The sequence below is a fragment of the Coptis chinensis genome, chromosome 3, assembly GCF_015680905.1.
Source record: "Coptis chinensis isolate HL-2020 chromosome 3, ASM1568090v1, whole genome shotgun sequence".
NCBI classification, from domain to species: domain Eukaryota; kingdom Viridiplantae; phylum Streptophyta; class Magnoliopsida; order Ranunculales; family Ranunculaceae; genus Coptis; species Coptis chinensis.
Window position 1 is genome coordinate 35,657,742 of NC_141458.1, and position 17,656 is coordinate 35,675,397.

General features: G+C 35.5%; 1 protein-coding gene across 1 annotated transcript; it reads left to right on the forward strand.

The window, feature by feature from the left end:
• Positions 1–1,219: 1,219 nt before the first annotated feature.
• LOC147509374 (L-arabinokinase-like) lies at positions 1,220–17,656 on the forward strand. Its single transcript, XM_086601696.1, is given in 31 exon segments — positions 1,220–1,268; positions 2,050–2,185; positions 2,267–2,374; positions 2,450–2,518; positions 2,592–2,675; positions 2,823–2,899; positions 3,468–3,486; positions 3,488–3,535; positions 3,863–3,920; positions 4,010–4,077; positions 4,156–4,218; positions 5,064–5,117; positions 5,210–5,312; positions 5,393–5,502; positions 5,761–5,880; positions 7,091–7,147; positions 7,972–8,129; positions 8,220–8,388; positions 8,834–8,917; positions 9,576–9,695; positions 10,375–10,505; positions 10,592–10,673; positions 12,408–12,495; positions 13,655–13,698; positions 13,814–13,909; positions 13,985–14,061; positions 14,710–14,886; positions 15,350–15,515; positions 16,217–16,288; positions 16,413–16,616; positions 17,228–17,656. Coding segments are annotated over 31 exon segments (2,973 nt in total). The 5' UTR covers positions 1,220–1,257; the 3' UTR covers positions 17,348–17,656.

The window sequence follows — 17,656 nt, forward strand, 5'->3', positions numbered from 1 at the left end:
TGGCACTAAGGGTAGGAATCAAGGCAGTGAAAGAATTAAACCGTACAAATGTGGTGATGGAAACAGATTGTAGTCTACTACATCAGCTAGTGACTAACAAGGCTTTCCAGGTTCTAGCACTAGTTAAAGACATGATAATGGAAATTCGGGAACTGATGAATGAAAGAAATTTTATCCTACAATGGAATTATAGGGAAGTAAATCATGGTGTAGATGTTTTGGCAAACTTCACAGCTCAACAGATTGAAACTATGGATTGGGGACTCACCACATAACACAGATCAAATTCCGGAGAGCTGGAGACGTACAATGGATGCCAAAGTTCGCTTTCGTATGGAATGTAACTCCACCCCCATTCTTAGGTAGATGGATTAATCATATGATATGAGAGACATATGTACTACAAGGTTGAATTCTAGATAATGAAATATCTTTAGCAAAAAAACAAAAAATAAAATGTTTGGACTTTGGAGTTTGGACTATATCTAACCATCGATGCGACCTGTCAAAAAAAACAAAGCTATTCACTAAACTAACTTGGAAAATGGTAACAGTGCCATAATAGCACCTATATCGTGGTAACAAAGTGCATTTGGAATGCTATAAATCAAAGTGAATTCGTTTTTTCAAAGCGCAAATGTGCAATATTGAAGGGACTATCAGTCAAATTGTTGAAGCTCTGGAATTCAGTTGATCCATTTTCGCTAGATTGATGCCTTTTATTAGGTGACACACGGATGACCCTGTCAACCCCCTATCTGTTTTGACTTGATATGGAAATCATTGTCAGTCCAGCAGTTCCAGCAAAGTCGTTGTGGCAACCTTATCCAGTTGTCACAGTGTTCAATGCTTGGATAATCCTTCTTTGCTGTAATTTGATAATTTTATCCTTTCTTTATTTGACCGTTTTCACTAAGTAACGATTAAATGGTTAAAGATTAGATGGTTCATGGTCTGTGTAAAAATTAGACGGTCCTCTTCTTCAAAACACACCACGTAGAGAGTAGATTAAAAAACAATTCCCAAAAAGTGAAACAGTGCCAGTTTGTAAACTGATCTGCAGTGTATAATTAGACGGATTTTGAATTTGTGATCATGTAATCTATCCCCATTTATTTTGAAGGACCAAAGTGCCCTCATGAGGCTAAATGAAAAACTATAAATATTGTAGAATTTGGCCATGCACGTACTAATTAGCGTGTATACAACTTACTAATCATCTAGCTATTACTTCTGTGCTGTATTCTCCATTTCTCTATGCCTCTAAGGTAAAGCTCTCTCCTCTCTCTTTTTTAATTTAAGACAAATACAAATGCACTACATAGGTGAGTGATTTGAGATTTTCTTTCAGTACAGCGCAAACTTATACAAAGTTATCAAAATTTATAAATGAGGATCAAGGGGATTTACTAATGAAATCATCGATCTTTTTATGAATTTGCCAAGTTGATTGCATAATAAAAGCAATAGGCACTAAAAATGTCAATCAAAATTTGCCTCATATATGATTAATGTGTTTGATTTCTAAAGAGAACATGCATTAATCATCTTCCATCCCATCAGCAGCTATTCTTTCCTTATTCTAATGTGAACCAGGATTAATAATAACCAGCTTAATAATCATTTTAATAATCATTTCGGTTTTACCAAAAAGAATTTTTTTATTTTTTCTACTTTCACTTTTAATTAACTTCAATGGTACGGTCAATGTTAACCATTTTGCATCGTACCAATCAATAATTGTGGATTGTGATGTCCTATCTGTATTTTGCCTGAAAATATAATGCATACCATTTTCAAAGAAAAAGATAAGCAATATCTATTCTCAAATTAAAACAGATAAATATCACTCTAGATTTTGTCTTATCTTTTTTAGTAAAAACAACTAACCAAGGGGTAAAAACGGTAAAACAAAAAACGAAGCGTATATATATATAAAACTTACACTTCAACTCAATAACCATCACTTGCCAGTTTTAAGGAAACCTCCAAAACTTATTCGATTCTTTTCCCGATTCCTTTCATTTCATTATTGTTTTATTTGTGCAGCAGAAACAACAGAAAGAAAATGAGGATCAATGATAACGATAATGATGATCATCAACTTTCTACTCCACCAAAACATCTTGTATTTGCTTACTACATAACCGGTCATGGTTTCGGTCACGCCACTCGTGTCGTCGAGGTAACATATATGAATGAATGAATGAATGTCATTGTTGTTGTTATTTATTTATTTATTGATCATCAAGTAAGATTTGTTTAGGTGACCCGGCATTTGATATCAGCTGGACATGATGTACATGTTGTTACTGGTGCTCCTGATTTCGTTTTCACTTCTGAAATTCAATCTCCTAGGCTCTTCATTCGTAAGGTATGACTTTTACTTACTTACTTGTTAGAGCATGTGTTTAGAATTGTTTTACTTATTGGCCGCCGGGTGTAATAGGTTTTGTTGGATTGTGGAGCTGTTCAAGCAGATGCTTTGACTGTGGATCGACTTGCTTCTTTGGAGAAGGTATGGGTGTGAATATCTGAATCTTAGCTTTAGTTTAACTGTGATGCTATTGAGTATTGGTTTTGAAATGTAGTATTCGGAAACAGCTGTAGCACCTCGAGCATCAATTTTAGAAACTGAGGTGGAGTGGCTAGAGTCCATCAAGGCAGACTTAGTGGTAATGAGATTATTCTTGCTTTAAAGCATATTGAACTTCTTTCTAATTAAATTAACTTCTCATATAAGCTTGGAGTCTGGGATGTCTTTGTATTTTAGAATTTAGGTTAAAAGTGTTATATATGCTGATATAATTCTTATTGAACAGATATCAGATGTTGTTCCTGTTGCATGCCGGGCAGCAGCTGATGCTGGAATCCGCTCTGTTTGTGTCACTAACTTCAGGTTATTTTCGGCGCTGGTGTTTACCAAACTTACTTAGTGTTATTTGGTGAAAGTGTGAAACCATTTTCTGTGTGACTGAAGCATATCTTTGTCGCATGGGTTTTCAGTATAGCTTCTGTAGTAAAATATGTGTCCTGTTCCACTCATAAACATTGGGAATGCAAGCTTTTATAGTCAAAGGCCATTATGCACTTTACAAGTATTAGAGTGGAAGTTGAGTGTGGTGATTTGATAGTAGAAAAGGATGGGAGGGCTAGAGATTGTGGTTTATTGTGGTACAATATGCTCGCTGTATTTATGGAAAAGTGGTATGGAGTAAAGAAATCTAAAATGCATTTAGTTTACTCAGAATTCTTCTTAGGATTTTTCCTTTAATGAAAATATTATTTTCTGTTTTTCGGTCTTCTCCTTGACTTTGACAAAAACTGGCTTGTCCTTGTATAGTTGTATCACTTGGATAGTTGCTCCTAGCGCCTTGATGAATTGTCATATGCTGTTGTTGTGATAAAAATTTAACATGTTTACGGGCTTCTGTTATTTATTAAGATGCCTTTTTCAACTGTTTCAGTTGGGACTTCATATACGCAGGAGTATGTGATGGCTGCTGGTTATGATCATCGATCAATAGTTTGGCAGGTAAATTATGGATTTGTTGTACTGTACATGTATACAGTATACATGACTTTATTTTCTAGAACAGTTCCTTTGAAGTTTTGAGATACTTTATTTTTCTTTGCCTAAGGTTTGTACTTAAATTTGATTTGCTTTTCTCTATAAGATGAACTAAGTTGGTTAGAAAACCTATTTCTTATTTTTCCGTTGAGTATACGAAGAAAAAACTATGATTAGTTGTACTTTCCATAGCTTACTTTGCGGATTGGGAATTAAGTTGGATTGTGCATGTGTTAATACATAGTATGCTAAATTTGGTTTTTTTTTTTTTTGCTGTGGCCATTTCTGCAGATAGCTGAGGATTATTCTCATTGTGAATTCTTGATCCGTCTTCCAGGATATTGCCCAAGTCTGTTATTCTGGGCTCCTCAATGTCTTCTTTTTATGCATGTCTAGTGCTATATGGCTTAATGTGAATTGTATTTCTTAACTGTTCAGTGCCTGCTTTCCGTGATGTCATTGATGTACCCCTCGTTGTTAGAAGGTTGCACAGATCTAGATCGGAGGTATGAGTCATTCAAATCCACTGTGATCCTTCTGTGCATGTATCAATTTATTATATGCTGATGTTGTCCTGGGTGCAGGTGAGGAAAGAGCTTGGCATTGGAGAAGATGTTAAAGTAGTGGTCTTTAATTTTGGTGGGCAGGTGGGTTATTTTGTCTTGTTTTTGTGTTTTCTGAAATTCACATCTTTGGAAAGTCATTTGAAGTGATAATAGAGAAGTTATTTTTAATTTTGATGAAGAGTATATTTTATGTTGCTCGGGGATGAACTAAGGGCAAGTGCATGCCCTTGCCCTTGTCATTCCATGATGCTAACACAACTTCATTTTTTTGGGTACTCGTGTCATTCTTGGGGGAAGAAAGGCTCGTTATCATTAGCTCCATCAATCACTTTCATCCCATCATTCGTTAAAATTGATGTAAATACTTTCATCTCATTCTCTTTAGCCAAATCGCTTCTAAGGGACTTGCATAACCGACGGTTTGAGTATTGATTATAATGGTAGATAATATACTTTTAAAACGTTTCATCCAGCTTATTCGTGTATTGGCCGCCCTCTATATTTGTTGGTAATGAAGAAAGGCTATATAAAAGTATATCTGTTGTTAATAAAAAGTAACTTTATTCTAGCTAGTCAGTAATGTATGACTCCTTAACTTGTGCCTATCTCTGCGCATTTGATACATTCATTTGTCTGCTTGCTTGTTTATTTTTTCTTCTTTTTTACCCCCCTTTGTTTTTCTACGAGCATGGCCGCCCTCTATATTTATTGATTTCCAGGAAAAAAGTGATCTCTAAAAGATGGTGTTATAATCGAGTTTCTATACACTACATTAGGCTATAATTTCATGTTTGTCTTTAATATTGCATGTATTGTTTTTTAAGTTGTGATCAATGCAGCCTTTTGGTTAGACAAGATTGTTTATGGTCACATTTATCTGTCCGGATTTCTACTTATGTTATTATTCTGTTGTGTACCACTTGCAGCCTGCAGGCTGGAAGTTAAAGCAGGAGTATTTACCTGATGGTTGGCTGTGCCTGGTATGTTTTCTTGACCTAAGTTCTCCATTGTGTATCTCTGTTCGTCATTTTATATATATATTCTGTGTTCTTACGACTTTTCTCTTATTTAGGTCTGTGGTGCATCTGACAGTCAAGAGCTTCCTCCAAATTTTATGAAGCTTGCAAAAGATTTCTACACACCTGATGTTATAGCAGCATCTGATTGCATGCTTGGTATGTTTGTGTTTTGTTTTGGTACTTGTTTTTTCGGATGTGGAACTGGCTTTTGATAGTTATGATATATCTAATGTCAGGAAAAATTGGGTACGGCACAGTCAGCGAAGCCCTTGCATACAAGCTACCATTTGTCTTTGTACGCAGAGATTATTTTAATGAAGAACCTTTCTTGAGAAATATGCTCGAGGTCAGTTTGTTTTTTTCTTTGATTCTTAGCTCTCACTTGCTCCTTACTTCAATGAACAGAAATTATGTAGTTGAGCTATGGGAATATATTGTGATATGTGAATAGTAGTAATTAAATGGTGCCAATGAGCTACGGGAATATATTGTGATATGTGAATAGTAGTAATTAAATGGTGCCAATTAACTGTTCCATCAATAACTGCAAAGTGCTTGAAATGTATCTGACCTTTGACAATATAGCACTGCTACTTCTTAACAGTTTTACCAAGGCGGCGTTGAAATGATTAGGAGGGATTTGCTTACTGGACACTGGATACCATACCTTCAACGCGCAATTAGTCTCAAACCATGCTATGAGGGAGGCATTAATGGCGGAGAGGTAACAACTATCTACATTGACTTGTTTTTCTTGTTATTGCGGATGACTAGAAATCTCCTGGATCCTACTTTCGTGTCGAAAAAATGACTTAGTGTGTCTGATAACACTTTTTCCCATGGAAAAGCATTGTAGTTGATGGAAATAAGTTAATTTCAATGTTTGACAACCTAACTTGCAGACAGGAAAATGTTTAAGGTGGAAAATAGTTTCTCTCATTCTTGTATCAGAATCAAGTGTATTTGTGGCAGTTAGTAAGGTCTATTTTAACATGCATTATGCCGAGAGCACTAATTCGAACATCCTGACTTCTTCACACCCTTTTGCTTCTTTTTTTCTCCAAAGCTCCAAGTCCGCTTGGTCTTACGTCACTTCAGTTTGTCTTTCATTACTTCCCTCAGAATCAACTTTGTAGATACATCTGTTCAGTATCTCAAATTCCTAGGTTTGTGTTAAGCATAAATAGTTGTTGAGGGTTATCTAATCAATCTCTTAAATAATTTTGCGGTCTTAGCTTCCAATCCCCCCCCCTTCATTATGTGAGACTTCTTCATGATTCAGACATCACATGTTACGTTGAAAGTAAAACCAGACTGAGGATTAAACCTCTTTACATGCCTCAAAAGCCAGAGTCGTCTTATATATTGAAATTTTACATGTGGTCAATCTGTAGACTGCTTGACTTTAATTTATAAGATTATGAATTGTGCTTGATGCTGTAGAGCGTACATATGCTTTTAAAAAAATAGAGGAATTCTTTGAAGGTGATATGGACACCTCATGGAAAGAATGATGGGTTCTTCATTCTGTCAGCTGATATTGGAATCTGCTTCACGTCTAGGGGAGTGAGCTATTTTTTTCATTTATAGAAATTCTCTATCTCATTGTACCAGCAAGAAGCTCTGTTTTACTTGAAAATAAAGTAGTACTAAGCTTCATATGAAAGCACATGGCGTACACTATTAGGCATGTCATTGTTTTTCCCATGTCTTCTTCAATCTGAATCAAACTTTCCCATGTCTTCTTCAATCTGAATCAAACCGCAAAAGGCTGAATCTACTTGTTGAGATGTTTAGTCCCACATGGGATATGTTAAGCCATGCATAAAAATACTTAAGTCTTGGGGCCTCTCCACTTGTCACCAATTGGTTTTAAGTTGGATGCCCATCTTCAATACTACTATTGTGTAACGACTGCCTTCTCAAATTTTCAGGTTGCTGCTAGGATTCTTCAGGATACAGCTATAGGAAAGAATTATGCTTCAGATAAGGTAAGCACTAAACACAGTGCATGTCTCGTTTCATTTGCTATGCAGACTAATTCACTTTTAGCTGGTTCTACTTGAAATCTATATAACTAGATAAGCGCAATGTATATCCTTGAGTTCGTAGTTTTTCATGTTTAACATGTACACTGCATCTATCCCTTCATGATTGAGTTGAATTACTTGCCATTGTTGCTCCTTAAATTATTTCTGTTTTTGGTTTTCTGTTAGTTTATTTTTGATAGTATTTATTCCATGTGTTTCTTTAACATTTTTTTTTTTTTTTTTTTGTTATTTAAGTCAAATGGTTTTATCATATGCAACAATCACGCACGCACAGACCCACACCCCCCACAGACAGACATTGGTGCCCTTACATGAGTGTGTCAGACACATTAGCCTCCTTGGAAATGATACCACATGTTGTTAATAATATCCTAGTATCACAAATTAATGCAGATGATTGAAACTGAATCCTACCTGTTTATCTTTCTTTTTTTTAATGGATAAGCAGGTTGTTAGAGAGGTCTCCTACCCCTTTTCATTAATAGAGAAGCTTGATTACATTCTCAGATACTTTGTGCCTATTACATCCTCATAGACTATTTTCCTTACATCTTCAGAAAAAGAACTTGGTACAATTTCAACAAAACTAACAGAAGGGATATTAGAAGCTAAATTATCTGCCAGCCTATTAGCTTCCCTATATATATGCTTCAAAGAGAATATGGTTGAATCGTACCTGTTTATCGATATGGTTGAATGCTTTAATTTCATTAGGTTATATCTTACCTGACATATCCTTCTTCTTTTTTCTGCCTAAAATATAGCTTAGTGGGGCAAGAAGATTGCGTGACGCAATAGTACTTGGGTACCAACTCCAAAGGTCGCCAGGTAGAGATGCTGACATTCCAGAATGGTATACAGTTGTTGAGACCGAACTTGGTCTTCGAACTTCTTTGCCAAGTGTAGAAGTGAATGCCAAATCGTGAGTTTTCATCTCGCCTCCGGGAATCTGTTTACTGTATCTTGATATTTACTTTTTATGTGTAACAATTTACTGATTTACTTATACTAGATGCATTGAGGAGTTTGAGATTCTACATGGTGATCATCAAGGCCTACCAGATACTTTGAGATTCTTAAAAAGCTTGGCAAAATTAGATACAGAACATGAACCAGAAAAGATTAGTAAGAAACTAAAGATGCGAGAACGTCTTGCTGCTGCTGGACTCTTTAATTGGGAGGTAATCTCTTTGTCAAGTAGTTCGTAGTGCTTTTGATCTGCCAGTGTTTATTTAACTTGCCATGATACTTACTACCCCATTCCACCATAAAGAGGGAAGTTAAGGAAAACAATATAAATCTTCTTACATCTAACTTAAAGGTTGAAATCTGTACTATTCTTATTTGATTCCGTTATTATTTTATGCTAACAGGAGTCAGTTATATATGATTATGTTTATAATTTATAGCAACAGTTGAAAGTCGAGGATTCATTTGACTACTCGGTTAGTGAAAGACTAGCTCATAGTTAAAGATGGACTATCTCTAACTGAGAAGCTGCATTTACAATTTAAGTTTTAAGTCCTCAATGTATACATTTGAATAGTACTGCATATATTGTTACATAGCTGCTTGAAGATTTGAAGCAATGTTTGCAGTTTCAAACTGGATATATTTATCGTGCAGGAGGAAATTTTCGTAGCAAGAGCACCTGGAAGGTTGGATGTAATGGGAGGAATTGCAGACTATTCAGGAAGCCTTGTTTTGCAGGTCTTACCCCTCCTCTTCCTCACACCATGTTGACACAAATGTATATAAATTATTGCTACTTCATGAGTTGCATAATGAACATTTAAACAAGAGTTTTTTTTTATTTGTGTGCGTGTTGGCAAGAGTTTGTCAATGTTAGACAATCAACAATAGAAGCTCTGGGATTACTGATGTATACTCGAAGGCGGAAGCAATCTTCGATGATAAACACGAATGAAAGTTTATGGAAATACCCAAAACTAGGGTTTGAATAGAAAAACGAATTCTCTTAATTCAATAATAATAATCAAGTTCCCAAATCTTAAGGTTTACATCTGCTTATAAAGAGAACTAGTTGCTAAAAAGACAAATCCTAATCATAATAGAACTTGGGAAACTAAAATAGAAGCTAGTCTAATTCTAATTAACTAAGGATTCAAAATAGAAATAGAATAAAAGATAAACTCTAGCTGTAGCATTATGCATGTGATGTGCACATGATAATCTATTGCGTCCTCGCATCAATTACTGTATACTGTTGATTAAGAGTAGCCTTGGTAATGAATGGGCGATTCCAATTTTGTAGCGGTTAATTATACGCAGACATCTTATTGAAGTTTAGTTAAGTATTTGTTAGATACTGCTGACTTAACTTTTATTTTCTATTTGTTTTTTGTAGTTGCCAATTAGGGAAGCCTGCCATGTTGCAGTTCAGAGGATTCATCCAAGCAAGCAGACGCTGTGGAAACATGCCCAGGCTCGGCACCATGAACGAGAATGCACCCCTATACTGGAAATTGTATGTGATATGTCATGTCCAGTTTTTATGTAATATGTTCTTATCTTTTCTGAACATAGTTAAATCATATTTTAGTCATTTAATAAGAGAAGAAGACAAAAACCTGGAGAAGGAAAGCATGTATGGCATGATGTATTATGTACACGGTTTTGTATAACGTTAAAGGTGTCCATGGAACCACTGACCAATCCTTGGGCCCGAAGTAGATGGGATCAATTCCTTCACCTGAGGAAGGGAGGAAGGAATTTATGGTTTGGGGTGTCCATTACTCACTCTCTCCACTTAAAATTGATTGAAATTTGAGACAATGGTGTATGAGGTGATTGCCTCCATGATTGTGGTAAAGAAATTATAGTAAAAAAGTGGAGTCTGTTTCTTATAAAATTTTGTTGGAGAATCTCCTATATCTGTACCATACTGTAATATTTAGTATTGTATATTTATTTTATAGACATATAAATATTTAATGTTTGTATTCCTATTTTTCTTTCTAATATAAATCCGTTTGGGGGAAGAGAACAAAGTTCTAAGTTTTCCTTAAATTGATTCCTGTATGTAACTTGAGGGTTAAATTCTGCCACAATTTGTCTCACAGCTGGCTGAAATCCCAGCTGCCAATCTAATAACAAATTCCTTTGCTCTTAAATACCTTTTTTCTCATTTTGGTTGCTGATATCAGGTATCATATGGGTCCGAATTGAGTAACCGTGGACCAACTTTTGACATGGACATCATAGATTTCATGGATGGTGACCAACCAGTGTCGTATGAGAAAGCAAACCTATACTTTGCAAAAGATCCATCTCAAAAGTAAGAGGATTCTTTATCTGGTTTGAGATATATACCTCTAATGTAGATTCTTAAATTTCAGTTTATTGACGTGGATTTCTTTTCAGGTGGGCGGCATATGTTGCAGGGACGATTCTGGTATTAATGACTGAACTAGGTGTACGGTTTAATGACAGCATTAGTATTCTGGTAATTTTCTCTCAGTTATACAAACTTATATATATGTAGATCTGAATTCTTATTACTTACAAAATCCTTTTTCCTGATCTAAGTAAAAGAATGCATGTTTAGTATCTGCACCTATCTCTTACCTCTTTTAATAGTGCAAATATGAATACAAGAAATTTTTCCCTATCAGGAATGGCGTTTATACTCCATTAAATTTTGAATGAAACTATTCAATCCTGTAATATGAGAATGTAAAGAAATCTTACTTTTTCAGATGTTTCTTTTGCCATTGTTTGTGAATTTCTTCTCTACTTTTTATGTATGATTTCTCAAGTCTACAATTTACTATAAGTTAATTTGGCTGCTAATTGATTAGAAGCATGATGAAAACGAAATGTTTATCCCATATCCTACATTTGTCAAAATAATAATTTGGATAACTATTTAGGGCTTATGACTCTCAAAGCAATGTTATCTGTATTGGTTGGAGACTTTGAGTAAAGGTTGCTGCATAGAATACAGTCAATACACATTAAGTGTAGATATGCCGGTGGTGTCTGTCAAAGATTTGGTACTATTCTGTAAGAAAGAAAATTGTGGTTTTGCTGGATACTCCATATGCTTACCTAAGATTAAGAAAGCCAGCGATCTCAGGCTTCATATGGAACAAACAACTGAAGTGCCCATACCCTGAGAGCCCCACAATTTGCATCCTTGAGCTTTAGCCTTTAGCTGGTAACTCTTAAAAAATATGTGAGGAAGGTATTATCTTTATTTTCTGGTGTTTGGCTGGTGCTTTGTATGGCTCCATAAAGCTCCAAAGTCCAAACGCTGTAACATGAACAAAGAGAAATTTTAATGAATATTTGGTTGCTCATTGGTTGGTCTAGTTATATTTTTCCTTTTGATTTCTTGAAGTATTGCAACTCGAACAAAGAGAAATTATCGCAATAGCATGTAGTAGCTGGCTTAGTTGGCAAAACCTAAGTCTTCAATACATTATAGCTTACAAACTGAACTGTGGTTGTAGAGTTTCTATATCTTGCCATGGAGTGACGGGGCTTTAAAAGAATAAAAAGGCCAGGATTATTCTCTGTATTAAATTACTAAGCCTTGAAGTTAGAGCACCTCATTTGCAGATGCCTCTGAGTTGTGGTTGTCTGGTTGATTTTGAATTTGGAGTTAAAGTGTACGTGATTACTTCGACCATTAATAAAGGAATATAAAAATAAAATGTTATATGGCGAAAGTACAAAGAATTTAGGAAGTTGTAAGGATACTGAGGGTCCAGATCTTGCATTTCAGACTCAGTGAGAACGGGGTTTACTTGTCAGTGGAAGGTTATAATTCACTTGTTGAAGTTGTCTTAGAGTAATCTATATTCAGGAAGGTATATCCATCTTAAAGACATGTTTTGTTGTGCTAGTGTGTAGTGAGCTTCTGTCTGAGTTATATGACTTATAACTCTTTCTTACTATCTAATTTATTTTCTTTTCTTTCTATTGCTTTCCTTTTTTCTTTTTTCTTTTTTGTTACTAGTGAAGTTGGTTTGGTCCGTAGAATGTGGTATGAATGAAAATATTTCCAGTACAACATATACTTCTTTCTTAATTCTCAAGGCAATGTACTTGAACTGAGAAATCATCGATTCTGTTTTAATTTTCCTGCTGTTAAATTTTCTGGTTTTCCTTGTTTATTGGTTTTCATACTAAAAAACGTTTTCCCAGTATTTGATTTATCTGTACGGACTTTCAGGTTTCTTCTGCAGTTCCAGAAGGCAAAGGTGTATCTTCTTCTGCAGCATTGGAGGTCGCTACCATGTCAGCAATATCTGCCGCCTATGGTAAATCTAATCTTCTACTTTAGACCACAATTTTTCATTTTTCCCTTTTGTATCCATCGTTTTTCTAGATAATTTATTAACTCTTGATAATCCTTTTTGGGTTAGCTGGTATGTACTCACAGATGCATGTCCATGGTCAAGTGAAATTGTACTTTAGAACATTTGAGGATTAGTTTGTCATCACTTACATGATTGAAGAATGGAAACCAATCGATGTATAATGTGACCAGTGACCTCTGTGTACCTTGTCAAAATTTGGTTAGAGTTAGCTAGATGATACATTGACAAGCCCTTGAAGTTTTAGGAACATTCTTATGAAGTTATGAAAAAACTGACCCTGTTTGGCATAGCGAGGAAACGATTCCAAAATGTAACTGCCTATGTAGTACATTCAGATTGCTTCAAACATCAGTGTGAGGCTGTGAGCAGTTCTAAAAGCTAGGGAGGATAGGAGGATATTGTTTCATAAAACTACTCATTTAAATCAACATGGTTTTGCAGCTGTAATGTCAAGGTCAAGCAGATCTTGATCCAGATTGACTCTTGCAACATCTCCATCAAGACAGAACCTTAATCCAGATATAATACTCAAAATAGGCATCTTTATTGAAGTGCATGTCCAACAAAAAGTTCAAATGAGAGAAAAATGGGTCCCATAGCTGATATAAAGGATTATCAGCAACTTCATACATTTAATAAATGTCATTGCTTACCTATGGTGGACTTATGTCTACATTCTTGAACAATACATATGGGCATGAGAGGATGAGCATCTGTACCAGGAAATCTGGCTTAAATTGAATTTTGTTTCTGATCATATTTATGGCTTATCTAACTGAGCATTTTACTTCTGCTCCGTTTCCATACACAATGTTTTGTAAGCAGTGTCTGCATTCTGTTGATGAGTGAATTCTTGTTTTAAGCATTGCTACTTATATTCTATTGTTGCCTTGCACATGGTTTTTGTTGCCATGCTTTTGGAAGTGCTTGTTTATTGGCTGTTACACTTGATATAAAAACTTCACCAAGTGTTGAAAGTTGAAACTTCATATGTCATGTAGCACCCTGCTGAGAGAAAGTCATCAATGTAACATGCAATTCTGTTTGAGAAGTCTCATTCTATGGTTGCACCTTGGCTGATAATTTGTCTTGTCTGCAGGATTGAACATCGCTCCAAGAGATCTTGCTATACTTTGTCAAAAGGCATGAATATAAGAATTCAGTTCTGATTTGTTGTTTCTCTTCTTTTCATTGTTAATGATGTCAAAGAGCTATATGGAGTTTGTTGTCTTATTTTACTCCTGAATATGTTTGATAGGTGGAGAATCACATTGTTGGAGCTCCGTGTGGTGTCATGGACCAAATGACATCCGCATGTGGTGAAGCCCATGAACTTCTTGCTATGGTCTGCCAGGTACTAGAGGTGCGTACTTGGTTGTTCGACATGATAAGTGTTGTAGCTTAGAAATTGTGTTTGCATTCCGTGCAGCCAGCAGAGATTATAGGACATGTGAAGGTTCCTACTCATATAAGATTTTGGGGTATTGATTCCGGGATTCGACATAGGTATGACCTTATTTCAGTTTTTTTGCCTCCAGAAAATTTCAATGAGATAGGGATTTTGTTCTTGTTTTATTTACTTATTGTATGTGTATATTTTTCTTTTTAAGTAAAACCCTTCTTGCTAACTCTGATTTCAACAAGAAGTTTCTGATTCTTCAACATCTATTACCTCTGTAGAATCGTCCTTCAATACCTAAAAATTCCTACCTCTTTTTTTTATTCCCGTTCATTACATCTTCCTATTATCAAACAAGCTATACTTGGCTGATCTTGCTGAGAAAGTCTCTCTCTTTCTCTTTAGTACGCTTGATTTTATCTGTGCTCCCACGTTTTAACATTGAAGATGTAAAAATTGATAGCTGTCAGCCTATTGGGATGTCAATTTTGTTCTACCTATAATTCCGTCTTTTGGTTTGTGTTATTAGGATGAAACTTCCTACTTAGCTTTCTTCGTATTTTTTGTTCGATTATAATATAATATGAACTTCTTTGAGGATTTCTACATTGCACAAATTATTTAGTAAAATTTATATCATGCTCGTAGTCTTATTCCATATGTAATCTCAATAGTGAGAGTTTCTTTCAATAGTATTATATTGGAGGTGCACTAGTAAGATGCTTCATGTTTTGGAAATATTTTGCAACTTTCAGCATCGGGGGTGCAGATTATGGATCCGTGCGAATAGGTACTTTCATGGGTCGGAAGATGATAAAGTCGATGGCATCTGCACAATTATCCCGTACCTGTAACGACTTTGAAGAAGACGGTGTAGAACTACTTGAAGCTGAAGCTTCGCTAGAGTACTTATGCAACCTCCCTCCTCACAGGTAAGACTTTGTATTGATATAGCAGTTTTAAAACGTAACTATCAACAGACTCCTTTTTCCACACATGCCGACGCACTTCAATAGGATTTGTGTATCAGGTTATGTAAGTCACTTCGAAACTGAGTTGGATGCCAGCACGTGTGCCTGCCTTCTTTGCTTAGATAAGTAGTAGTCGAGCAAGTAACATATAAATAATGTACTTTTACTATAATTAGGTTATTTTCGTCATGTTAGTGAGTTCCACGTGTGGCTGCTCCTTTTATGAGCTGAATGCCTGAGTGTCTTCACTTTGGGGAAATTTGGGACTACCAGCAATACTTCTTTTTGTTAACACGTGTACTACATTTCAATTTTGGGAATGGTAAACTGGATCAAGTGAAACTGACAAGAATCATAAGCAATTCTTGCAAACGTATCATTGTTTAAAATGTATTGATGTTCACTATTCTATTTCCTGCTGCAGATATGAAGCTACATACGTGAAGAGGCTTCCTGAAACTCTTCTGGGTGAAAAATTCTTGAATCAATATGATGATCACAATGATTCGGTGACAGTTATTGATCCCAAGCGGAACTATGGAGTGAGAGCATCAGCTAGACATCCTATCTATGAAACTTTCCGAGTCAAGGTTAGTTGGGAGCTTGACAAGGAGCTATAGACTAAGATTCCTTTCTATTGACATGGGGAAAAAAAAAAGATAAATGATATCATCCTGAGGTATTTTAGTAATATTACAATCAAACTCCAACTTTTGTTATGAAACTCGAGTCAGTATGTTTTCTAAGATAAAATCTATCTTCAGAAACACCATTTTTAAAGATTCCATCCATATGAATAGAAGTGAAATAAAAGATGCAGAAACTTTTAGAGTAAGTATTTCCTCCAAAATAAGCTACAGGAACTATTTCGTTACATTCTATTAATTAAAGGAGTCGTTAGATTAATGATAGGAGAGCGCAGAGGACTATCTGCAAATCAGCTCAGAAAACAGTCTACAGATTCGTTTTATCAATTCATTTATTCTTTTGTTGCCTAATTAATTCTTTTGTTGCCTATTATCGAATTTGAATGCAAGCAATATGTCAACTCCACAGAAGTTCAAATAAAGAAAACAAAAAGGAATCTTGCAAGCAAATATTGAGCCCAAAAGTTTTCTTTGAGAGTTTCTTATTAGTTTTCTCACTGTATGTACTTTTGTCATCCATGGAAATGTAAAATAATCACTTTTATACTGATCAAAATAATATTTTAAAGATTAGAAAACATGAGATGAAAAGCATTGTTTTATTTTTGACCCGACTTGAAATTCTCTCTGTGACTTGATTACAGGCTTTTAAAGCACTACTAACTGCCGACAGCTCAAATGAGCAACTTTCTTCTCTCGGGGAGCTCATGTATCAGGTACGACTTTAGTTATGTGAGGCTATTTGTGTTAGCATAGTAATGACTTCCAAATTCAAGTAATTATCAGTAATACCTTTCAAATAATTATCCGAGACTTTTGTTTGTACATTTGTTGTGGCAGTGTCATTACAGCTATGAAGCTTGTGGACTTGGCTCAGATGGGACGGATAGGCTAGTAAGATTGGTGCAGGAGATGCAGAACAGCAAGTTGTCTAAATCGGAAAATGGGACGTTATTCGGGGCAAAGATTACTGGGGGTGGATCTGGTGGTTCAGTTTGTGTTATAGGAAGAAATTGTCTTCGGAGTAGTGAACAAATTCTGGAGGTAATTGTTAATTTTAGTTCTTTAGAAAGTTTAAGTTACGTCAAAATACCGAGAATAAATAGGGTGTCCCCCTAAACACACGGTCACCGTTAACTTTCAAGTCAAGCAACTGAAAATAACACAACTGCCTTCATTGTTTTCAAGAAGAAAATGTTCAATTTTACGTAGGTGCGGCAGTTGTGTCATTTTCAGTTATTTGACCTAAAAGTTAACAGTAAAACCAAGTTGACCGTGTGTGGGGGATCCTAATTGGGTCATCTAATGTGGGGGTAATACTAGTTAACCCAAAAAAATAAGTTACATCAACACAATATTCTTTGTGTATTAGGTGTCATTTTCAGTTATTTGACCTAAAAGTTAACAGTCAAACCAAGTTGACCGTGTGTGTGGGGGGGGGATCCTAATTGGGTCATCTAGTGTGGGGGTAATACTAGTTAACCCAAAAAATTAAGTTACATCAACACAATATTCTTTGTGTATTAGGTCCTGTTAATCTTGTGTATGCTTTTTCACTTGGAAGTATGCATTAAACGACAATTTCTTTTAAAATTTGTGTATATTATCAGCTAAGACTTTTTTAAGGGTTATTTTGACTATTCCTTCACCTTCAGATTCAGCAAAGATACAAAGCTGCAACAGGATATTTGCCATTTATCTTTGAGGGCTCATCACCAGGTGCTGGAAAGTTTGGGTACCTGAAGATTCGTCGACAATCTCCCAAGAAGTGTTAGTGAATGTACTCCGCTTATAAAATAACCCATCACCAAAATGGTTTACATATTTACGTCTCATTAGGAAATGCTGTTGATTCCTTGGGTGAGGAGGTGGAGTTCCAGTTCTTACACCATATAATAAACTGTAATCAGCAGTTCTCTCTCATGTACATTCACCATTACCTATTGAAAAGGAAAAACTGGAAACCTCCATAAAAGTGATCCCTTTGACATTGTTTGGTTAAGTTTTTTTTCGTTGCACAGTATGATTGTTTACAACAAGATGAGATGGGTTACAATAAGATTTATAATCGCACATTATGTTTA